Source organism: Populus alba, chromosome 11, assembly GCF_005239225.2.
Source record: "Populus alba chromosome 11, ASM523922v2, whole genome shotgun sequence".
NCBI classification, from domain to species: Eukaryota; Viridiplantae; Streptophyta; class Magnoliopsida; order Malpighiales; family Salicaceae; genus Populus; species Populus alba.
The window spans coordinates 4,203,105-4,228,496 of NC_133294.1; the positions used below are offsets into that span (position 1 = coordinate 4,203,105).

Here is a 25,392-nt window from a genome sequence, read left to right on the forward strand (position 1 = left end):
TCATGCCCAATCAGCCCAGTTTGCTTTTAGGCTAAGGATGTATGGGGCAAAACACATATTTATGCCCAATCAGCCCAGTAGCGTACCATAGACACAGCTTAGAGCATTTTCAATACAAAAGCTAAATTGAAAAGTTAAATTGATAAAATAGCTTTTTAAATAGTATAAATATAGCTTTTTTGATTATATGTATTTCAATGTTAAAAACCTATTTAAAAAAACTATTTATATTTTAATATATTTCATGTTAAATTTATTTTTATATAATTATGTAACTAATTTAGATATTTTATATATAATATAATTATGATGTTATTAATAATATAATTATGATGTTATTAATTATATAATTAATATGAGTAATTTATAAAAATAATATAAAATTTAATGAAATAATATGAAAGTTAAAAAATATAATTTAAAATTAAACTTAAAATTTATTTATATGAATATTTTAAATTTTAAATTTTATATTTTACTGTTAAAAATTTAATTTTTTAAAAGTAAATTTAAATTCAAACTTTAAAAAAACCATTAATATTTTAAATTTTTATTTTCAATTTTTTTAAAAAAATTCATGCTTTGAAAAAATTTAAAACAAAAACAAGTTTCTTTTCTTGTTTTTAAAAAATTAAAAATACTTACTTTTTTCTTTTGCTATCTCTACAGTAACGTGTAGAAATAGCTCTTCTCAAACTAAATAGTCATTTTGATTTCTTTGTTGGTTGCTGCATTGGAATGTCTAATTAGAGAAATAAAAGCTAAATAAATACTTTTTTAATTTTGCGTTTTCATTTACCTCTATGGTTGGAGATGCCCGTAGAGCAGAATACTGTTGATTAACAGATACAGAACTGCAGCCACAACTTAGAGATAAGGGAAAGAAACTTTCAGGTACTCCCTCCCACTCTCTTTCTTATCTCCTGTGTGTTATTTTATGGAATATAACTCTGATGTAAATGATGTATACTTTAGCTCCACGTCTTGCCCTGTTTTCTTATGTTGGTTCAGATCTTCGAAGATTTTCTATCTCTGTATTTGGAATGGCTGCTGCGAAATATCAAGCATCCTCATCTTCACGGTTTTCTCACTGTAAATATCAAGTGTTCTTGAGTTTCAGAGGCGAAGACACTCGCAAGAATTTTACTGATCACCTCTACACAGCCCTTGTTCACGCAGGGATTCACACATTTAGAGATGATGATGAAATTAGTAGAGGAGAGAACATCGAATCGGAGCTCCAGAAGGCAATACAGCAATCAAAAATTGCGATAATCGTATTCTCCAAAGACTATGCTTCTTCGAGGTGGTGCCTTGATGAACTTGTAATGATCATGGAACGCAGGAGGACTGCAGACTGCAGAGTTTTGCCGGTATTCTATGATGTGGATCCATCCCATGTCAGAAAGCAAACAGGGAGCTTCGCCGCAGCATTTGTGGAGCATGAAAAGCGCTTCAAGGAGGAGATGGAGAGGGTGAACGGGTGGAGGATTGCTTTGAAGGAAGTGGCCGATTTAGCTGGAATGGTTTTAGGAGATGGGTAAGTTGTATCTCTTTATGAAACTACACCTAGCATAAGACTAGAATGCTGATTGTGAACTCTTAATTTGTTTTGTTTTGCAAGTATTTAGAGGATGACTGATAATACCACTCCTAATTTAGAAAAACCATACCACTCCAAACTCAGATAGCATAGAAGACAAATAAAAATAGAAGATACTTTTTCCTTGTCTTCTGTTCTCTTCCTTCTTGTCTAGTTTAAAATGTAATGATTCTACATTATTAATTTTCTTGAAAAATACTGTGATTTTTATACTTTCTAGAGAGACTAATAAGTATCATATAATATATTTTTATTTTTGATGTAGATACCAGGCACTGCTTGTCCAATGTATTGTGGACAAGGTCTCAAAGAACTTGGATCGAAAACTATTTCATGTACCCCTTCATTTCATTGGAAGAGATCCTCTAGTAAATTATATCAACTCATGGTTGCAAGATGAGTCCCATGATGCTGCCACTGCTATGCTCTATGGAATTGGTGGAGTTGGGAAGACAGCTATAGCAAAGAGAGTTTTTAATCAGAACTTTCGTAAATTTGAATGCAGGAGCTATCTATCAAATGTTAGAGAAATTTCAAAAGAATCCAAAGGTGTAGTTTGCCTACAAAGGCAACTTCTTTCTGATATCCTAAACAAGACTGTTGATGAGATACATGATGTTGATGAAGGAATTTTAAAGATTAAGGATGCCTTGTGTTGCAGAAGAACTCTTATTGTTCTTGATGATGTGGACAATAGGGACCAATTCAATGCAATCATAGGCGTGCAAGAATGGCTTTGTAAAGGATGTAAAATCATTGTAACAACTAGAAATAAGGGTCTAATTGCAGCTAATGATGAGTTTGTCGAGTGCAAAGTTGAACCTCTAGACAACAAAAAATCACTCGAGCTTTTCAGTTGGCATGCCTTTGGACAAGCTTACCCTGTTGAAGGTTTTGTGGAGGACTCTTGGAGAATAGTGCATCTTTGCAATGGACTTCCATTAGCCCTTCGTGTTATTGGTTCTTCATTGTCAGGGAAAGGAAGAAAATTATGGGGAAGCGCATTACAGGAATTGGCAGTGATTCCTAATTGTGATGTTCAAAATGTTCTTGAAATAAGTTACCACTCTCTAGATGATGATTATCAAAAAAACTTATTCCTTGATATTGCTTGTTGTTAACAATTGCGGTAATTATCTCCAAGTTGGATTTGCAGCATTCAAGTCCTACATTGTCTCTGATATTAGCTGGAAAGATATATTCCAGCATCCCAGTAAATACGTGATTGTATCCTAGTAGAAATAGGTTTCCATGTAATTAGCAAATCAGTCCTAAACTATAGGATCTGATACGTAGGGATTCTTATGTAGAGTAGCTATATATATTCTGCTTGTAACAGAGGAAGCTCTAAGTGAAAATAAAACAATTGAATCCCTTTGAAAACTCTGCGTACGTTTTTTACTTGGTATCAGAGCTGGTTTATTATCTGCTCTTTATATCACCACACAAACCTTATAAATCTTACGAATCCTCCTTCTCGTACCATGGCCAGTGACAAAACCGAATCATCCTCTGTTCCAGTTATCCAGGTTCAGTCAGAGAATTCCAGTTTCTCAACCAATGTCACCCTTACTGAAAGCAACTATGATGTCTGGTCTCAAATCATGGAGATGCAAATTGCAGGACGAGAGAAACTTGAATACCTTGTAAGCAACACAATCCCAGAAAAAACTGATCCATCCTATGCTAAATGGTATGCTGAGAATCAAAAGATTAAAGGATGGTTGTTGACCTCCATGTCACCAGAAATTATGAAACGCTATCTTAGACTGCCTACTGCACATGAAATCTGGAATGCTCTAGCCAAAGCATTCTATGACGGGGCAGATGAATCACAGCTATTTACCTTGAACCAACGTGCGTTCTCCACCAAACAGGTTGGTCGTCCTATCTCTACCTATTATGGTGATTTGGTAGAAATATTTCAAGAACTAGATCATCGTGACAAGATTGTTATGAAAGATCCCGATGATGTCATTGCCTACAAAAAATCAGTTGAGAGACTGCGGGTGCATATTTTTCTGAATGGCCTTGATGAAGAATTTGAACAAATTCGTGGTGAGATCCTAAGGAGAGATTCTGCACTAGACCTTGAAGAAACATATGCTTATGTTCGTCGTGACTCTATCCGTCGAAACACACTGAATGGGGAACCTGGACACTTAGAGCCATCTGCTATGATAGCTCGCCGAAGTAAGTATCAACGGCCACAGAACCTGAAACCAGATCGAGCTTCTGGTTCACTGAATCATAATCATTCAATTGGATCGCAAAATCGCAGCTATGAAATAGGAGCTGCACGACCAGAACGCATATGCACTCACTGTGGTGAAACTGGACACACTAAGCTACGCTGCTATGAATTGATTGGATATCCAGAATGGTGGGATTTTTCCAAAGCACCCCGTAAGAGAAACTTAAAGGCAAATCCTCATGTGTCTGTTGCTGTGGCAGAACCAAATCATATGTTTGGCAATAAATATGGGAAAGACTCCTCTTCTGGTGCTATTACTGGGAATGCACGCGACACTGCTGAGAACACAGGTGATGATGCTGTAAATGCAGGTAAGGCTCTTCATACCTCCACTTCTGTTAGAAATAGTGAATGGATAATTGATTCAGGTGCCACAAATCATATGACGTTTAACAATAATATTCAAACCATACAACCCTCAAACCACCATGTAGTTTTCACAGCCAATGGAACTCCTTCTTCTGTGTCAGGAGAAGGAACGGTTACTCTTAAAAAAAATCTGAGTTTAGAGTCAGTTCTTATTGTTCCGAATCTCAATCATAATTTATTATCTGTTGCTCAAATAACTTGTGCCTTGATGTGTGTTGTAATTTTTTGGCCGAACCTTTGCATATTCAAGGACATTCAAACTCGGAAGACAATTGGTTATGGTACTAGGAGAGGGAAGCTCTACTACCTGGATCTGATTCCGGCAAGCTCAAATCAGTTGGCACAAGTCTTCTCAACTAATACAGCTAATGAACACCAGAAGTCTGAAATTTGGCTATGGCATAGGCGTTTAGGCCATGCATCCTTTGGATATTTACAGAAATTATTCCCACAATTATTTTCACAATTGATTGTTTCAGATTTTAAGTGTGATGTATGTGAACGTGCTAAAAGTCATCGTGTTTCATTTCCTATTAGTATGAACAAAAGTCCTGCACCTTTTATGGTTGTTCACTCGGATGTATGGGGACCAACAAACACTCCTTCTCTAAATGGATCACGTTGGTTTGTTTCATTCATTGATGATCACACCCGCATGACGTGGATTTGCTTAATGAAATCAAAGAGTGAAGTGAGTTCTTTATTCCAGCAATTCCACAAAATGATAGCAACACAGTATCAGACCAATATTCAGGTGATCAGGACTGATAATGGGGGAGAGTTTATCAATCACAGCTTGAAAGATTACTTGAACACACATGGCATTATTCATCAAACAACTTGCCCTTACACCCCTCAACAGAATGGGGTGGCTGAACGGAAAAATCGTCATCTCCTTGAGGTCGTTCGTGCCTCCTTATTTGAAGCTCACATGCCTACTAGTTACTGGGGAGAAGCTGTTACTACCGGAGCATACATTATCAACAGGGTACCTTCTAGTTCTCTGCAATTCCAAACCCCCTTCGAGGTTCTCCATCGCCTTGTAAGTGCTCCTACAATGCCAAACTTACCTCCTAAAGTTTTTGGATGTGTAGCTTATGTACATCTTCATAAAGGTTTGAGAACTAAGTTGGAACCTCGGGGACTTCGATGTGTGTTTGTTGGCTATGCTCTGCACCAAAAAGGCTATCGATGTTATCACCCTCCTTCTCGCCAACTTTATGTTACTCTGGATGTGGTCTTCCATGAAACTACTATGTATTATTCATCTCAAACTAAGGAGAACGATGAAGTGCAGATAACAACTAAGCCTACAGACAATGTGGATATCATTGCACATGGTAACCAATTGATTGATACTTTGGATAGCTTGGAGACTAATGAAGAATGTCCAGTTAATGAGAACACAGAGGAACATCAGGACATGGAAGAGTATACCAGTGAAAATGGTCCAGAAATCGTTGATGCTAACCAGGATACCTTAGAGGGGCCGACAGCTTCCCACAGTGTACCAGTTAACCAATTGTCTTCCCCGGCTGATTCCAGACTTGAGTCTCATGATATTCATCCAGTTGAGTCCCTAAAAGAACTACCTAATCGAGTCACAAGAGGTAAACCCAAGGTGAACTATGAACCAACCCTTCACTCAAAACTCAAATACCCTATGAATAACTATGTATCTTATCATAGATTGTCAAACGAAAAAATGGCATTTGTACATCAATTATCCGTTGTATCTATTCCTAACAATGTGCAGGAAGCCTTGGCTGATCCTAGATGGAGGGAGGCAATGAATGAAGAAATGAAAGCCCTTCAACAAAACTCAACATGGGACGTTGTTGACTTGCCGAAAGGAAAGAAACCTGTTGGGTGTAGGTGGGTCTTCACTATTAAATACAAAGCTGATGGAACTATTGAACGGTGCAAAGCAAGGCTGGTAGCCAAGGGATATACTCAAACATATGGAATTGATTATATGGAGACTTTTTCACCGGTGGCCAAACTTAATACTGTTCGTATTATACTATCTCTAGCAGTTAATCTTGACTGGCCGCTACATCAATTTGATGTAAAGAATGCATTTCTACATGGAACTCTCCAAGAAGAAGTGTATATGGAATTACCTCCTAGCTGTAAACAGCAAACAGAAGGTAATAAACAGGTCTGCAGGTTGAGAAAATCCCTATATGGTTTAAAGCAGTCTCCCAGAGCGTGGTTCGGAAGGTTCACAAATTTTATGAAGACAGTTGGTTACACACAAAGTAACTCGGATCACACTTTATTCTTGAAGCATAATGAAAAACACATTACAATTCTCATTGTGTATGTTGATGATATAATAGTAACCGGAGATGATCCAGGAGAGAGGAAGAGATTACACGAGCACCTTGCCCGTGAGTTTGAGATGAAAGACCTTGGAGAGTTGAAGTATTTCTTGGGCATTGAAGTGTCACGGTCAGATAAAGGTATTTTTCTTTCACAAAGAAAATATGCCTTAGACTTACTAAGTGAAACAGGTATGACAGCATGCAGTCCAGCTAGCACTCCTATGGAAGAGAACTTGAAACTACATGGTGATTCCAATCAAGTTCCGACTAACAAAGAACGCTATCAGAGGTTGGTTGGAAGGTTAATGTATCTTGCACATACTCGACCTGATTTAGCTTATTCATTGAGTGTGGTCAGTCAATTTATGCACTCTCCAAGCGAAGAACACATGAATGCTGTCACCCGTATCTTACGCTACTTGAAGTCGTCTCCAGGAAAAGGAATTTTGTTCACAAAAGGACACAATTTGGATGTTAATGGTTATACAGATGCTGATTGGGCTGGTTCTATTCAAGATCGACGTTCTACTTCTGGTTATTTCACGTTTGTAGGAGGAAACTTGGTTACATGGCGAAGTAAAAAACAGGAGGTAGTTGCTAGATCAAGTGCTGAGGCTGAATATAGAGGGATGGCTAAAGCTATATGTGAATTGTTGTGGATTAGAAATCTGATGATAGATTTACATATTAAGCCAGTCAATCCTATGAAGTTGTATTGTGACAACAAGGTAGCATGTGATATTGCTCATAATCCTGTTCAACATGATCGTACTAAACATGTTGAAGTTGATAGGCATTTTATCAAGGAAAAGCTAGAAGAAAAGCTAATTGAAGTTCCTCATGTTCGATCTCAAGACCAGCTCGCTGATATACTAACCAAGGCACTGTCAAACCACGCGTTTAGTGCAATTCTCAGCGAAATTGGAATGAGTGACATCTACGCACCAACTTGAGGGGGAATGTTAACAATTGCGGTAATTATCTCCAAGTTGGATTTGCAGCATTCAAGTCCTACATTGTCTCTGATATTAGCTGGAAAGATATATTCCAGCATCCCAGTAAATACGTGATTGTATCCTAGTAGAAATAGGTTTCCATGTAATTAGCAAATCAGTCCTAAACTATAGGATCTGATACGTAGGGATTCTTATGTAGAGTAGCTATATATATTCTGCTTGTAACAGAGGAAGCTCTAAGTGAAAATAAAACAATTGAATCCCTTTGAAAACTCTGCGTACGTTTTTTACTCTTGTTTCTTCAATGGAATGGATGTGGATTATGCAGTTACGATACTAGATGGGCTCAGTATAGGTGCAAGATTTAGGATTGACAAACTTATCGATAGATGCCTTGTTGAAATCAACAATGATGAAAGGTTGTGGATGCATCAACTCGTAAGAGATATGGGAAGGGAAATTGCTCGTCAAGAATCACCCAAATGTCAAAGAATATGGCATCGTGAGGATGCTTTTAGAGTATTGAATGGAACTAATGTAAGCAACTCAATTTTTTTATTTGTCTACTTAAATGGTTTGTGGTGCCTTGACATATTCAATCTTTTACTTTCCTTTCTCATGTACTTGTAATATTTTTTATGCAGGATGCTGAAAAATTGCGTGGCCTTACCCTGGATATGCATGCATTAATGGAAGATGATCATGCAGAAGTTGTTTGTACCAGTTCAATGGTTCGCAGCAAGTGTCGCAAGCTTAACTTCTTTCAACAATGGCTTTCTGACTTTTTCAATGGGGGAAAATTACAAACTAGCCAAACAAGTTTGTTTCCCATCCTCAACACAGATGCTCTTAGGAAGATGCAAGATGTAAAATTTCTCCAACTAAACTACACTAATTTTCATGGAAGTTTTGAGCACTTTCCCAAGAATTTGATATGGTTATGTTGGCATGGATTGTCTTTGAGCTCCATACCAAATCATGTATGCTTGGAGAAGCTGGTGGTTCTTGATCTATCCAGAAGCTGTCTAGTTGATGCTTGGAAAGGCAAACCGGTATGTATCGAGTCTCTCTCTATAGCGCCACCTCTCTCGTTTTGAATTGATAACAACTAAATTCATGTATTTTTGCAGTTTCTTCCAAAATTAAAAATTCTTGATCTCCGTCACTCTCATGATCTCATTAGAACCCCAGACTTCTCGGGTCTCCTAGGCCTTGAAAAGCTAATACTTGAAGACTGCATCTGTTTGGTTCAAATTCACGAATCTATTGGTGATTTACAAAGACTATTGATCTTAAATCTAAGAAATTGTATAAGTCTTATGGAGCTTCCAGAAGAAATGTGTAGATTGAATTCACTTCAAGAGCTGGTTTTAGATTGTTGCTCAAATCTTGACAGCCTGATGATTATGGTGTTAGAGCATCATCAGGAGCGCAGCTTGCTTCAAAGTGATGGAATTGTTGCAAGTACATCATACATTACATCTCTTCCATTGAAGCTATTGTTTCCCTCTAGGTTTTCAGTGAGGAAAATGTTGAGATTTACCTCGTTTTCACTGCCACGCTCCTTGGAGAGACTAGATTTAAGTGGAACTCCAATTCGTTTTCTTCCAGAAAGCGTCAAGGATCTTGGTCTACTCAAAGGCCTATATTTAAGAAATTGCAAAATGCTTGAGGCACTCCCAGAGCTTCCATCCCATTTGATTTTGTTAGATGTGTCCTCTTGCTATTCACTGCAAAGAGTTCCAAATCTAACCGGTTGGACTAGTGTGGATGGTTGTGATCAATTAGTCAAGTTCCAAGATATGATAAAGCAAGAATTAATCCAAAGGTTTGATTCACACTTGTTCAGAATAATGGAAACGGTACAGCCATCAAGATTTCAGGTCCTCCCTCACCCATTTTATTGTTTTTGATCTACATTTGAATAAAGCAAGAATTAATCCAAAGGTTTTATAGACTTTGTTTTGGTGGTACAGCTATCAATTCGTTATGGCCAATTCAGCCTTGTTGCATATGATGAAGAAGAGAAGTGCAGGGGGTTTTGTGCGGAGGGAGAAGAGGATAAATGGCTAATTCAGAATGAGTTTGTAGATTACTTTTCATTCAAATTATCCTCACCTCCTCCTGCGCACCGGATATGTGGCTTTAATCTGTTCACAAGGTTTTGTATGACGTCAGAGTACAGTCGCTATGATCCTTTTTATATTATAATCAGAAACAATACCAGTGGTCGATACTTGTGTTGTCAACCCTCCATCTTCCCTATGAGTTACAAGCGTGGTGTTCGTGAATTCCAAACGTTTATGCACAGGAAATTAGGGGTCGATGATCCTACATTTGATAATGGTGATGAAGTGAGTATTTCAGCGCGTCGAAAAGAACCAGCTATCCAAATAAGGACGATTGGAGTACAATGGTTGTATGAAGAGGAAGGAAATGATGATGATATCCAATCAAACTTTAGGTTCTTTTTGAGGTCTGTCTCCAAACCACATCCGACAACTAGGCCTAAAACATGGGCAAATTTTAAAATTCTTGATCTCAGTTGCTCATTTTATGAGTTCTGTTTTATTTCAACTCTGCATTTTTGTTCTTGTATATCTAGAAAAGTTTTCCTTTGCTCATTTTATAATTTCTGCTTTGATGGAACAGATAGAACTTTAGGGCAAGAGATTCAACATTGTCCTTGAATATGATGAAAATGAGATGTTAATGTGGTTTCTCTTGGGAATTTCAACTAGTGATGTTCTGATCATTATTTATTGCAGGCTTAGCATACTGACATAATATTTAACGTGGTTCAGCAAATCATTTACATCTATAGGAAAAGCCATTTTTATTATATAGAGAGAAAACAAGATTTTACAACAATGAAGAAGGAGGAATCATTCACTATACTCTATTCCCATCAGTCATCTTTTCTCTTAGCAGTGCTGCAATGGCGGCAGCCACTGCTTGCTATCTTTGGTATCTCATTTTCTTTTATATTTCTCACATTATTGGCTCTGCACTCTCTCTCTCATTTTGCTCTTTAACTTATGCCTTTATTTTTATTTATAGGCATAAATGATGCCACCAGCTCCGGTTCATCTTCAACAATTATGGCTGCAAACTTTGACATTTTGGATGGGCTGCTACATTTGTCAATAGACAGTGCTTTCCATTAAGGACTGCTGTATATTAATAGCAACAAACTTAACAGTTTCACGAGGAGGATGAACAGGAGTGGCTACTTTAGAAAGAATTTGTAGAGTACTGTCATTCAAAATATCCTCACCCGCTGCGCACTGGATATGTGGCATTGATCTATTCACATGGTTTTCTGCTTAATCAGTATGCAATCCGTATTGTCATGTACCCCTCAATTTTTCGATGTAGTTTTCGGCCAAAAAATCTGAATTGTTATGGCTAAGCTATTGGAAATTTGGGGGCAAAGATCCTGCATTTGATAATGGTGATGGATTCAGTGTTTCCAGATGATCCAGTTGTACAAATAAAGAGGGTTGGTGTGCGAATGTAGCATGAAGAGGAAGGAACTGATGATGATAGCAGCTCATCAAACAGTGAAGTTAACACAGCCTACAACAGCAGTGATGATGTACCTGTAGCAAAAGCAAAAATATCTTCTCTTAATTTATAAATTATTATTGTAGTGACTGTTGTAATTTTGATAATGAATTTGTTGTGTTTTTTTTTAAAAAAAATGTGAAATAATGATGGGTTGAATTGAAATTTTTTGAGATTTGGTATTATATTGAAAGCTTTTTTAAAATATTAATTGTATAATAAACTGTAACTCAATGTCCAACTATATATATATATAGCATGAACTTTTTGGAGTAAAATAAATAGGGGATCCAATATGAATATGAAGTTAATTTGACAGAAATAGTTCATAAATAAAATTAGCAAATTTTTGGAGGGATCTAATTGAAAGAATCAGTAATTAAACGTATAAGATCCAAAACTTCCAAAAACATTTTGGGTTCTTAGTTCTCTTAACACAGTTTGCACCGTCTAATATGGTGTAAAGGATTGTTTATTTTTATGTTTTAGAAAAAAAGTTGAATAATTTTTTTTGTTTTAAATTTTTTTTTCAAATTATTTTGATATGTTGATATTAAAATTAATTTTTAAAAAATAAAACAAATTATTTTTATGCATTTCTAATAAAAAAAATACTTTCACAAATAATTATTATCACATTTTCAAATACGTATAATTCCTTCATGCTCCCACCAAAGGATTTTCCCACCAAATATGCTGGGCATTGATCACAAGCATGTTTGAGGGAAAATCATATAGCAAGTAGGATACATGTTTATACGTAACATTACAATTTATTCTTATAGGTAATGATGTTGCTGTTATATAATAGAAGAGGCAGATACAATTAGGTAATTAGGTAATGATGTTGCTGTTATAAAATAGAAGAGGCAGATACAATTAGTATAAATAAAAAATATTTTCATATAAAAAATAATTACTTTAAAACTATCTCAGAAACAAATTTATTCTTATATCCAATCATACATATTTCTGTTTCTTTTATATTTTCCGCAACTATTTTAAAATATTAACCAGGCATAACTTTACCAACATTAAAATCTATTGTTAATAATTTTGACTATAGTGTGTTTTTTGTTTTTTAAGTTACAATTTGCTATCCAAAATATTTTTACCTTGAAAACGCATCAAATTGATGTTTTTTAAGTGGCTTTGATGTGGTTAAAAATAAAAATAAAATATGAAAAAAATATTTTAATATATTTTTTATTAAAAAATACTTGTAAAAAACACTATGCATTACTACACAAAACTAATTTGATCCATGTAAAAATTATGTATCTTTTATAAGCAACCATTAATATTTAATTACTCAGAAATCAATTTTTTTAATGTATATATAGGTTACAAAAAGAGAGGCTGATGGTGGCTGGAAGAATTGGAAATGGAGGTCATCATCGAAGGATGTATTTATGAATGGTGCTTACTTTGTTCAATCTGGATATGGAAGTTGTGCTCCACTCTATTCCAAAGCTCAGTCCTTTGTAGTTTTCCCAGGAACTATGGTTCCTTCTTTAACATCTGATGCAGGCCCTTTAAGCTGTGTTGTTGGACAACCTTGTTGACATGGAATTTAATTTCTAAGCCAGGATAACCTACTTGCTGTTTACATGCATATTTCCCTAGCATTATTTCATGAGAATTTTCTTTAATACCTTGTTACCACAACAAATTATGGATCGAGTATTTTGTAACAAATTACCAAGGAACAGCAATAAGATGAACATTTAAAGAAAAACATTTAAGAAATTATTAGCAAATCCTTTTTCTAACCTGATGAAATGTCTAATGGTTAAAAATACATGCTTCTTGAGCTATTAAATTTAAGTTTCAGATCAAATTGTAAGGAGTAAAATTTGTATTTTTCAAGTCATTTTTTGTAGCTAATTTTTTTATTTTCTAGGTATCTAAAGTTTTTATTTTGACCACTTCAGTCACTAAACTTAACTCATTTCGATTTTATCTCTGCAAGTTTTATTGGCATGGTTTTATGTGTTGAAATTTACTTATGTGTATTGAAAAAAAAATATAGAGAAAGAGACATAAAAATGAATATGTTTTGAAGACAATTTTAAAATGAATTTCTATATTTCTAAAACATGAGGTATAAAAGGAATATATCTTCAAAGATCATATATGTTATTTTTTATTTTTAAAATATCCTTTTAAAAACCTTTCAATTCCAAAATTATCCAACTAAAATATGTAAGGATAAAGTTATTATCATAGTTTTAAAACTCAACTCAAAGGCGATCCAAGATAAGGTCCGAGTCACAGGTCCTGAGGATCGACTCGGGTTGACCCGAGTTAATATAAGAATAAAAATGATTATAATTATAGTTTTAAAACCCAACTCGAGGATTGACCTAGGATAAGGCCTAGGTCATGGGTCGAGTTGACTATTGACTCGGGTCAATATAAAGATAAAAATGATTATTATCATAATTTTAAAACTCAACTCGAGGTTGATCCGAGACAATGCTTGGTTCATGAGTCGGGAGGGTTAACTTAGGTTGACTCAGATCCAAGTAATAATAAAAGTGGTACTTATCATAGTTTTAAAAATCAACTTAGGGGTCAACCTAGTGTAAGACCCTAGTCATGGGTTGTGTTAATTGTTAACTCAGGTCTATGTAAGAATAAAAGTGGCTATTATAGTTTTAAAACCTGACTTAAGGGTTGACCCGGGTCTCGAGTCAGGTTGACTGTTGGCTTAGGTTGGCTCTAAGGTTGACCCAAGTCACAAGTTGGGTTGATCGTTGACTTAAGTTAATGTAAGAATAAAAGTAGTTATTATTATAGTTTTAAAACTCGCCTCGGGGTTCGACCCGATGCAAGGCTCGTGTCACGAGCTAGAGGGTCAATCAGGTTAACCCAAGTCAATGTAAGAATAAAAATTGTTATTATTATAGTTTTTAAATCTAACTCGATGGTCGATCTAGGGCAAGACCCGATTCAATGTATAGATAAAATTTATTCTTATCATAATTTTAAAACCTGACTCGGAAATCAAACCAAGACAAGGCTCAGGTTATAGGTCGAGAGGGACATCGACCTAGACTAACCCAATTGTTTTTTATTATTATTAAACTAGACCAATCTAGACCTCAAGTCGACTATCGAGTAAATCTAGGTTTTATAACTAGGGTTGTAATAATATTATTAATTTCAACACTCAATATAAATAATTTAGATACATGGTTTATTATTAGAATAAATGACTTTTAATTGTTTGGTTCTTGAAATTTTAATATCATATTATAAAGATATAAATAATTTTATATTACACTCTAAAAATGAAAATACGAGAAATAGAAAAAGAAAACGGAAAAGAGAACGGAAAGAAAGAAAAAGCTGGTGATAAAATAGAATGATACTTAACTGAATTTTTAGTTGTTAGGTTCATAATTAGAAGCAGAGAAGGAGCTATATAATCTTGATAAAATGAACCAAATTTTATATTTGTAGTTTGACATTTTATCTGTTAAAGAAGATTAGTGACCATCCAAAAATACACCAAATAATACAACCCAATGTCGTCTAACATTCCCACCTACATTGCATCCTCGTGAATTACATCTTGTGTTGAAGTTTCCTCATTATTTTTTTCACATGAACGCCTCTACATTGTTTGTTCAGACAAATATTCTTCTGCATCTTGCCAAATCCATTCTACACTTGAATGATGTAGTGGATTTCCAAGTTTCTTTATAATTTCAGAGCAGACTTGCGATGTCAACCATCTTTTTATTCTGGGCTTTCTTCTTCTTTGAGATAGACAAGTAGTCAACCAGATTGAGCTCGTGCAACCACGTTTGTCTAGCACTAAATGCTTACCAAACAACTCAATGTCTTTAGCCTCTAGACGTGTGACCCACCTTCTCTTGCTCTATAAAATCCCCTTCTATTTATTCCTTCTTCGAATTATCTCAACTAGCTATCCATGGCCTCACCAGCCCCTCTAATATTGCTGGCATATCTTGTACCATACTTATGTTTAACCCTACCAGCTTATGCTCTAGATAACAAGCCTAAACCCTTATCAAGCTATCTTCCAAGCAATATCAAGAAAACTCTTAACCCTGTAGACTCATGCTGGCGTGCCAAATCAAATTGGGCCAACAATCGTCGTGCCTTGGCCGATTGCGCCGTAGGGTTTGGCAGAGGCGCGATGGGAGGGAAATATGGGGCGATATACGTCGTTACTACACCGAATGATGATCCTGTCAACCCTAAACCGGGCATGCTTCGGTATGGTGCTATCCAAAGTAAACCTCTTTGGATCGTTTTTGCCAAGGATATGGTAATCACACTTAAAAATGAGCTTATAATGAATAGTTATAAGACTATAGATGGGAGGGGAGCTAAAGTAGAGATTGCATATGGACCGTGCATAACAATTCAAGGTGTTAGCCATGTTATTATTCATGGGATTAGTATTCATGATTGCAAACCAGGGAAATCTGGTAGAGTTATTAGCTCTCCTACGCACGTTGGGAAGCGTGGAGGCTCCGATGGAGATGCCATCGCCATCTTTGCATCTTCAAATGTTTGGATTGACCATTGCTATCTTGCTCGTTGCACCGATGGCCTAATTGATGTAATTCGTGCTTCAACCTCCATCACAATCTCTAACAATTACTTCTCCCAGCATGACAAGGTACTTAGACTGCAACTCATTTTATAAATGTGTTCCAAATTCATTAGAGTATTGATAAAGGTGTGAGACTCGAACCTGATGCCTCATTATCTTGTTTATGACCACATTGGTTACATAGATAATCCCAACGTTAGTACTCTCCAATTATGTCCACACAGAATTAATAATTTCTCAAGCTAGGCTTGGCTGCTGACCAAATGAACTGCACTGGCAGGTGATGTTGCTTGGACACAATGATGGATATACAGCAGATAAAGTTATGAAAGTAACTATAGCTTTCAACCGTTTTGGCTCTGGACTTATTGAGAGGATGCCAAGGTAAAAGAAACAATATTTCTCCTATATGGGGCATTCTTTTTTCTTTTTGATGTTTAATTTGATAGGAGTCTTATCAATCAAATCTAAGATAAATTTTGGGGGTGTCGTATTGCAGGGTAAGGTTTGGCTATGCTCATGTTGCTAACAATAGATATGATGAGTGGCAAATGTACGCGATTGGTGGCAGTGCTAATCCAACCATCTTTAGTGAAGGGAACTACTTTATAGCTCGTAATGGTAATTCCAAGCAGGTATAATTATTTACAAGATAATTAATCTTCTTAATTATATCCCAATATGCAGAGAACCAGATATTCTTAATCATAGCCTATATACGAACAGCTTATCTTTATTTAATATGGATAATGTTTCTTGCATTACAGGTTACTAAGAGAGAGGCCAAGAATGGCTGGACGAATTGGAAATGGAGATCATCTAAGGATGTATTTATGAATGGTGCTTATTTTGTACAGTCTGGATATGGAAGTTGTGCGCCACTTTATTCTAAAACCCAGTCCTTTACGGTGGCTCCTGGGTCCTTGGTTCCTGCTTTAACATCTGGTGCAGGTCCTCTAAACTGTGTTAGGGGTCAACCATGTTGATACCCTCAAACATTTGCCAAAACCTGTTGCCCGTTCTTCTGTAATTCAATTTCCTTTTTTCTTTTTCTTTTTTGACCTTCCTTTTACCCCTATGTAAAGTGTTCTTGGGAAGCATGTATCAGAAATTTAGCACTTTGAGATATATAATTGTATCATATACACATCTGATCTGACAGTTATATACAAGGACTTTAAACCAGTCCAATGAGGTATTGTTCCAAGGATAGTTTAGGGTGTTAATCAGAGGGTCCATGTTTGTCAGAACAGCTTTTTGTAAGATACAATGTGTCAATGTAAAGCAAGTGAAATCCACCAATAAAGCAAATTTGTGATCATTATAATAATTATTATTTCTTCACCTTTGTTTTTGGTTGGTAATGAAATTATAAGACTGGACTCGGCACATATCCAGTTAAAGACTTGAGTTTTGAATTGTTTAGTTGACCCGTGTTTATCTCAAAACAACATTAATTTTTATAAAAAATAATATTTGGAATTAGTCATGTTCTTATCTAGGTTTCGGTCAGGTTAACTAGATTTGCCGATCAATTTTCAATTTGATTCAAAATCAAATTTGGTTTCGAGTAAAGTTAGATCGGGTTTAATAATTATGTATCATATTCCTTTTTCATTTTTTTCTTTTCTAATTCCTTCCGGCAGGATCAACCTAAGTTCATGTTACTTGAAACAGTGATCAATTTTCTAGGCCAATTAACCTCACTAGTGCATCATCTAACTCTGACAAATAGGGGCGGGGGGGGGGGGGGGAAGGAAAGTTGACAGACAATGTAACAGCACTCTGGTAGCACTAATTTAGAAACCCAAAAGCAAAAACTATCATATATAAACAGCGCAGGATAAAATTTAAAACAAAGAAAACAGATCCATTAAATTGCTTATTAAAGTGCGAAAGGCAACTCAAAAAATAGGGAAATTAGAAAAGAGAAAGTGATTGGTATTCACTTTTGTTGATTTGTTCTTAAAAGAGCCTATTCTCATTGCTTTGAACCCCACATGTTACTGGTGCTGAGGCTCTCACTTTCTTCCAATACCATAGACCAGCACCAATTCCTAAGGCCCCAGCAGCTGAAACTCCAGTTACAGTCCCTGCAAACCACAATAAGAAACATCAAATTAAGTAAGCCTGATCTTTCATTATAATTTCTGAAAAATGCCAAGAAAATTTGGAAACCATAAATGAAATTTCAACGCTTCACCTGCAATTATTCCTGCCTTGCTATGGCTACTGCTGCTGTGATCTGTAAAACAGAACCAAAATAACTTTTGATTTCTGAAATTTGGTTTTGAAATAGTGGGATGAAAAGGCTTGGATACTACATACCATTGCAATATGTTGTGACATTTGATCTCTGATTGCACAGACATAAGAAATTCTGTGATTGTGTGTCAAATCCACATCTTCCACCTCCTTTCTTCATGTCTTGACATTGAAGGCAATCTGTAGTCACTGGAATGTCAAAATCAACTCTAATACCATACTCAGGTACATGATCATCAGGAGCATTTGCACCATTAATTCTCCAATAAATACTAGTGTAACTAGCACAATACTTCAGCATCAGCCTCAAAGATTCGGTCGCTTTTGGGAAGTAAGAGCAGCAAGAACGTCCTCCTAATGCAGCACCACATCCTGGCAAGTGCCTGCAAAGGTAACTAGCACTATCACATGTCGAGTCGCACCGATCTGGAAACCTCTCGCAGAAGATAGGTTTTGGCTCAACAATCACTTTCTCTTCACTGCAATTGAAGAAGAGGTAGTCATTTTGAGAGGAGAGTGTTAAATGTGTGCTTGTATCAAGGCTAAATGCCCTAGTTGCACGAAAGTGGTGACCATCTTGACACTTCCACATGAATGGATCAGTGACTATCATGTGAGGGTCTGAGTAGCTTATGCTACGAACATGGTATCTCCCGGAAGGCGTTCGAAGCTCGAGAATGCCCGAATCGGAGCATACAAGCATGTGCCTGTAATATGGACTGCCACAGCCATCATCGATGCCAAAAGGGTAGTTTATTGGAATGGTACCACATGAGGTTCTACAATGGCTTGCAGCTTGAGCTTTTGTGAAGAAGAAATATGGAAGAACGAATGTAATGAATAGGAAACAAAAAGAATCATAAGAACAAGACCTTGAAGAAGGATTGTAAGCCATTAAAATATGTGATGGAAGCTTTGAATTTCTAGTTCATATGGTCAAGGATAGCAATGAAATGAGTAAAGGGAAGGGAGGCTTAAAAAGAGTTGTGAAAAGAATATATGTCGTGACTGTTCCTTCTCTTTTTCCTTTCTTTTCTTTTATGTTTGCTTGTTACTTTGTTTTCACTTGTTCTTTGCTTTATGGTTTTAGAAGAGAATCTTGAGACAGGGGAATGATTGAAGAGTATGTGTCCTATGAAAGCAAAAATCATAAACAGAAGAGCTAAAGGATCAGTGCTTCTGTTCCTTAATTTGTTCATTTTCTTTGGGATGATTTTGGTACAGAGTCAAGATGCATGGAAGTGAGAGTTTCGTGGCCAAATGGGGGAAATTGAGAGGATAAAAGTCTATCTGTGATTATAGTAGTATTGATGATTTAAAATATTTTTTATTTAAAAATATATTAAAATAAAAAAAAATTATTTTTTAAAAAATTAATTTTTATATTGATATATCAAAATAATTTGAAAATATAAAAAAATTATTTTAAATAAAAAATAATTAAAATTTTTTAAAAACATAATTTACCTTGCATTTTCAAACATACACTAAGCAAGGGGTAAGACCATTGTTTTAAAACACAATCAAGTAACAAGTTGGGCAAGTCAATTTATTTTTCAAACCAGCCAGTCAATAATTTTATTTTAATTTGGTTCGTTAAATATTATTTCTAAAATTAACAAAAAAATCACGAAAGTATAAATATTTATTCTAATAAAACCAACTATTCTTTCACGACTCAAATCTAAAAATTAATTTCTTAAGAAAAAAATCAACCTCTTGGATTTTTTGCTGAAATATCTTTTCACTTACCATTTTTATGGTTTAATATTATTAGAATACCATATAACACTAATTTAGTGTAATTTATTTATTTATTTATTTATTTTGTATTGACCTTATAACACTAATACCAGTAACTTCGAGTTGGGCTGGCATCTTTCTTGGGTCTAACAACTGTGATTATAGCAACTCTACCCTTGGGCCTTTGGGCTTTGCAGTCTATTATTATGGGCTTCACCGACGAAAGATTAGATTTGTGATCTACTTTAATTTTTTTTGGTCCAGTCTAAACTTGCAGTTCCCATATATTCATGGTTTGTTTACTAAGTAATTTTTTTTTGAAAATAAATTTTAAGAAAGTAAATTATTTTTTGATGTTTAGTAATATAATGAAAAATAATTTAAAAAATATTTTCAGTATTTATTTATATAATGAAAAATAAGTTTGAGGATCAAATTTAATATAATCAGTAAATAATATGATATTTTTAATTTTTTTATAATTTTTAAAAAGTATTTTCTGTCCAAAATAAATAAAAAAACATATTTCTGGAAACCAAGTTAAATTTTTTTTTTACTGGAAAGTTTTTTTCATTGACTAACTTTTTTAATAACAAACAAATACAAGAAAATTTAAAAAGTAGTTTTCTGAAAATCACTTTCTAGAAAATAAACGCACCATAGTTTTTTTTTATTTTCTTGAAAAGCATAAATTTGTTTCTTATTTAGTCATTATTTTCATCTTTTTATATAATTTCATCCTAATTATTTTTTTAATTTGGGTCTCAAAATAAAATAATTATTTGAAAAGTAAGACTATTGACAAAATAAACACAACACCGGAGTTTGAAAAATACCAATTCGGAGAAAAGTATAGTGGCTGCAAGTCTGCCACAAAATAAATGCAAAACCACTACAACAACGTGATCTTCCAACTTCTAGAAGAAAAGTTTAAAACTCTAATTAATTTAATTGGCTAAATTTTAGGTTTGGCATTTCTTGTGTGATCACTTAATATTTTAGTTATTGATTATTATTATTATTAGCATTACTTATTCAATTTATCCTTAATTTATTCATATATTTTAATTGAGTTAATTTTATTCTTTCTAACAGAATTTTATGAAACCCGCCAACACCAATCACAAAATTATACTTGTTTTAGAAACGTAACGTATAACATATATAAATTTATTATCATGTACAAATCACGTGATTAATTTTTATAAATTAATTTAAAATATTCATTAAAATGATAGATTAGAAACTTTTAATATATGTTTAAAAATAAAATGATATCAAAATATACCTCATTATATAATAATATAATAACAGATTAAGTCATTAACCTTCATGAATCCTGTTTTTCGGCCTTTTTGTTAGGTTCATGTGGTCATTGCCTGTCCAATTTGCTTTAACAGCTAAGGCTGCAAGAAAATTAGAATCCAACTTGAGACATAAAGCTAGCAGTCAGCAACCAGACTACCTGTGGTCTAATCTAATCAATTAAGGCAACTAATTGAAAAGGGGGCCTTCACTCACATAAATTAGGCTGAAGAGTCACCGGATGTTCATCCATCGTCAAAAAGACTCATAAATATGGCTGCCACGTTATTCAAATGAATCCTCTCCATATTCTCTATAGGCTGTTTATTTTTTTATTTTTAAAGTATTTTTAAAAAAATTAAAAAAAAAACTTATTTTAAATTAATTTTTTTGTTAATGTTAAAATATATATATATATATATATATATATTATCTAGATAAAAAACATTTTTAAAAATAATCATTTCCATTCGATGATATATACATGCATTTGGGATCCATAATTATGTGATGTGGGTCACGAGTAGGCAGTTAGGTTGACAAGGGTTCGTGGTTCAGTATACGTTATTGTTAACATGATTAATTCTTGTGGATTTTCTTCGCAATCAATGAGGTATATTGTGCTTGATTTAAAACTCAAATGAGAGACACTAGTTTCAACGGTTTCATAATTTTGATGAGAATAGCTTATTTTTTATCAAAAAAAAACACCCCCATAAAGTTTGTATCAGTTTTGGCTCTAATTAAATTTTTATCAATTTTATTAGGAAAAAAAAAAAACTGATTTTATGAGTTGTGAACATCAACAAGAATATATGCTTTCTTACTTAAAAAAATTATACAATTCGGACTGAGTCTATGCCCAAATATGTATGCAAAGACGTTGTTGAAAATCTCTTAACCATTAAGGATAGACACGACGGGGAAGAAAAATTGAGACTATTTATATAATTATGAGATTATTCTTAAGACATATTGTGAACATTCAAACAAAGTCCATCGCCGAATATGTATGAAAAGACTTTGTTGACAATTTCTGAACCATTAAGGACAGAAATGTTGCCAAAAAAACAAGAAAAAAAGAAAAAGAAAAAGAAAGACGATCGAGTGCATCTTCGTTGTGAACACGAATACACGAAGGGTGCACGTACGGGTGCATAGCTTGAAATGGTTGCTTGGTACGGAAATACGCTCTCATTCATTGAAAAGGCCGGCTATGTACACATGGCTTAACTCAAGGAACTTGACCAGGATTATATATATCAGAAGGAGGTCCTGAATTTCAGACCAAATCCCATGAAATAGTCTGAAAGGTATCATTATATTCTTAGAATCTGCTACCTAGCTACAGGAAGAAGACGAGGAGGAGGAGGAGAAAACGGAACTTTCTTGCTTCAAAGTCCCCACCGAAATTGCCCATGGAAAAGTAGTTCTTCAATTTTCAGGGTCCAAAATGATTATGTTTGGGTTAGTGTAGATGGCCGACAATTAATCAGATGGAGATGACTTCCCAGTCGACCTTAATTTTATGTTTTTTTGTTCTTGTTGGGTGAAAGGATTTTCAACTTGTCAAAGAATTCTTGCCAATTCCATGAAGGAGGAGCGTTGGTGGGATTTAAATGTTCTTGCATTTTCATTTCGATAAAATCATGAGAATCGGATAATTAATTAATTACCTTTAAATTATGATTAATGTAGCTTAGACGTTAGTGATTGTAGTGATTGCAATACAAGGTTTTAGAGTGATGGAGTTTTCGAGTGATAGAAAAAAATTAAGATTGTTGAAGTAAATTTGTGTTATCCGAATTGATGGCTTAAGTATTTGTTTTAAAAATATATATATATTTTTAATTTTATTTTTTAATATGTGTTGGAATGATGTAATGTGCAAAATTATGTTGTTATTATTTTAGTCTCATTACGCGGGTCACAAGTTTAATGAGTTAACTCGAATTACTTTCTTATTATTTTCAATTTTATTATTCAACATTAGGATTGTTTATCACGAGTCACGGGTTAATTAAAGGTTTTTTGTTAATTTTTTTTTTTTCAATTTCATCTTTCAATATTTAGTTAATTTGAAATTGAGTTTCATATTTTTATTTTTATTTTTATTTTTATTTTTCTATAAGGTTATCTCAGTCTCATTACTCGGGTCACGAGTTTGGCTGGTCAACTTGGGATGACTCGAGATTTTTATCTTTTTTATCTAAATACTTTTTTTAATTTCATCATTTAATATTAGATTGACTGGGAATTGAGTTTCATAATTTATTACGATTTATTTTCTATATAGTTATCTCAGTCACATGACTTGGGTTACAGCTTTGACAAGTTAACCCGAGTTGACTCGAGTTGTTTTTTGTCTTTTTTTTTTAAATGATTTTTTTTCAATTTCATCCTTCAACATTGATTTATTTGGGAATAAGGTTTCATATTTGGTTTTAATTGCTTTCTTTGAAATTATTTCAATCTCATGATCCAAGTCGTAGATTTGACAAGTTAATGTAGATCGATCTAATATGTTTTTGTCTTAGTATTTTTTTTTTTAAAAAAAACATGTTATCTTGAATTTTTTTTAATCAAACTACGAGTTTAATAATTTTTTTAGTTATCTTTGAGTCTGTTAAGTTGATCGAATCACATCATGTTAACTCCTACATTATTCAAATTTTTTTCTTCTAGAAAACATGCTTGTAACATCTAGATAATTTTTTGACATTAAGAAAATTAATTTGACCCGCGGCCTAGCATCTACAATGATTTTGTTTTTACACTATATTTGGATAAGAATTTGATAATTAAGCTTTTTGTTTGACAAAGAATTGGAGTAGGATGGTCTTACAAGTAACAATTGATCAAATTTCATAAACATGGGTTGCTTATATAGAAACCAGTCACATTGGACCACTACTGACTATTAAAATAACTTTTGTATTATCATACCTTGTAGGCTGTAAAGTTAAAGAGATTGAAAAAAAAAAGTATATGAAAAAACTATGTTAGCGCAGACTTCGATTCTGATACCAATTTATTGGGGATTTGTGCCTGATTTTAAACTTAGATATTCTTGTTGAGTGTAATGTCGGTGATTGAAAAAGACATAAAAGGAAAAATAGCACACATATTTATTTACATGGTTCGACCAATTATCTATTAATTCCTCGAGCTAAAGATTAATACGAAGAATTAGTTAATTACAAGCTCATATTCAAAAAGAGAGTAATACTAAAGAGTTGTAAAAGCCCAAGGAACATCCAAAGGTAAATCATGAAGTCAAGATCATATTATTTAGAATGGCTATTAACAATTTGCAAAACCAATATCTAAAATTCTTTAAGCTCTAAAAAAATAACCCTAAATTTCTTTTTTTTATAGCTACCTCAAGTTTTCCGCCACAGTAAATAAAAATACAATCGCTTAATAAAAAGGAAGGAGGAGTTTGAAATAAAAGTAAATATTATTTTTAAAGTGTTTTTCATTTAAAAATATATTAAAATAATTTTTATAAAAAATTATTTTTAATATCACCACACTAAAACAATCTAAAAACATAAAAAAATATTTTATAATAAAAAAATTAAAATTTAGTAAAAAAAAAAAAAAGGATTGCTCTATTATGCCAAATGAACCCTGAGTCGGCTAGAACCTCAACAAGAAATTAAAGACTTCTTTAGCAAATTGGGAATTAAGTATATGACTTGATTATAGGTGTTAAGGATAATCATAACATTAAACTAATTAATATTTTTCTCATCTACATAGACTCAATTCATGCAATAATCATTGCTGAGAGTTTATAACTACCAATTACTACTAAAAAAGGGCAGTTAGCAACTACTTAATCCCTTATAGATAAAATTAAAATCCATTTCTAATAAAAATCAGTAACCGACAATATGAAATGCAAATAATAGATATTAATTTTTCAGTGATTATTTATATTTGCTTTGAAAGGAAGAATAATTATAAGAAGCACATCCTTTTCTGCAATTTCACATCAAAGGAGAAGAGAAAATTGTCAAATTAAGATAATGAAATTGATTGCTCTCTTAAATATATCCACAAGCTACATATAGTTTCTAATTAACAACGATTATTTATATTTGCTTTGAAAGGAAGAATAATTATAAGAAGCACATCCTTTTCTGCAATTTCACATCAAAGGAGAAGAGAAAATTGTCAAATTAAGATAATGAAATTGATTGCTCTCTTAAATATATCCACAAGCTACATATAGTTTCTAATTAACAACTTGTCCTTTCTATTCTCACTACACGATGGTGTTCCCTTAAGAAATATAATTATATATGATATCTTTGAGTGGCATTAGAAAACTTTAATCCTTAAAATTATTTAATCTTGATGATCATGTTTTGGTAGCTAGTTTATCGTACCATTAATTTATT

General features: G+C 33.7%; 2 protein-coding genes and 1 pseudogene across 2 annotated transcripts; 2 read left to right on the forward strand and 1 right to left on the reverse strand.

The window, feature by feature from the left end:
• The first annotated feature begins 907 nt into the window (after positions 1 to 907).
• LOC118061399 (disease resistance protein RPV1-like) lies at positions 908 to 12,641 on the forward strand (annotated as a pseudogene).
• A 2,378-nt stretch (positions 12,642 to 15,019) lies between these two features.
• LOC118061367 (probable pectate lyase 16) lies at positions 15,020 to 16,965 on the forward strand. Its single transcript, XM_035074797.2, has 4 exons — positions 15,020 to 15,736; positions 15,951 to 16,054; positions 16,170 to 16,305; positions 16,438 to 16,965. Exons 1-4 carry the CDS (start codon positions 15,020 to 15,022, stop codon positions 16,654 to 16,656), a joined length of 1,176 nt encoding a protein of 391 aa, XP_034930688.1. The 3' UTR covers positions 16,657 to 16,965.
• A 503-nt stretch (positions 16,966 to 17,468) lies between these two features.
• Positions 17,469 to 19,007, reverse strand: LOC118061368 (uncharacterized). The gene is made up of 3 exons (XM_035074798.2): positions 17,999 to 19,007; positions 17,874 to 17,915; positions 17,469 to 17,763 (listed from the first exon to the last, which is right to left on the reverse strand). Exons 1-3 carry the CDS (start codon positions 18,828 to 18,830, stop codon positions 17,636 to 17,638), a joined length of 1,002 nt encoding a protein of 333 aa, XP_034930689.1. The 5' UTR covers positions 18,831 to 19,007; the 3' UTR covers positions 17,469 to 17,635.
• Positions 19,008 to 25,392: the final 6,385 nt, after the last annotated feature.

Excerpts from the sequence above, each read along its gene's own strand:
- LOC118061367 (XM_035074797.2), top strand. The coding sequence starts at position 15,020 with ATGGCCTCACCAGCCCCTCTAATATTGCTGGCATATCTTGTACCATAC. Across the intron at positions 15,737-15,950 it reads ACTTCTCCCAGCATGACAAG|GTGATGTTGCTTGGACACAA; the intron begins GTACTTAGACTG and ends CTGCACTGGCAG. Across the intron at positions 16,055-16,169 it reads CTTATTGAGAGGATGCCAAG|GGTAAGGTTTGGCTATGCTC; the intron begins GTAAAAGAAACA and ends GTCGTATTGCAG.
- LOC118061368 (XM_035074798.2), bottom strand. The coding sequence starts at position 18,830 with ATGGCTTACAATCCTTCTTCAAGGTCTTGTTCTTATGATTCTTTTTGT. Across the intron at positions 17,916-17,998 it reads TGTCACAACATATTGCAATG|ATCACAGCAGCAGTAGCCAT; the intron begins GTATGTAGTATC and ends TCTGTTTTACAG. Across the intron at positions 17,764-17,873 it reads CAAGGCAGGAATAATTGCAG|GGACTGTAACTGGAGTTTCA; the intron begins GTGAAGCGTTGA and ends TGTGGTTTGCAG.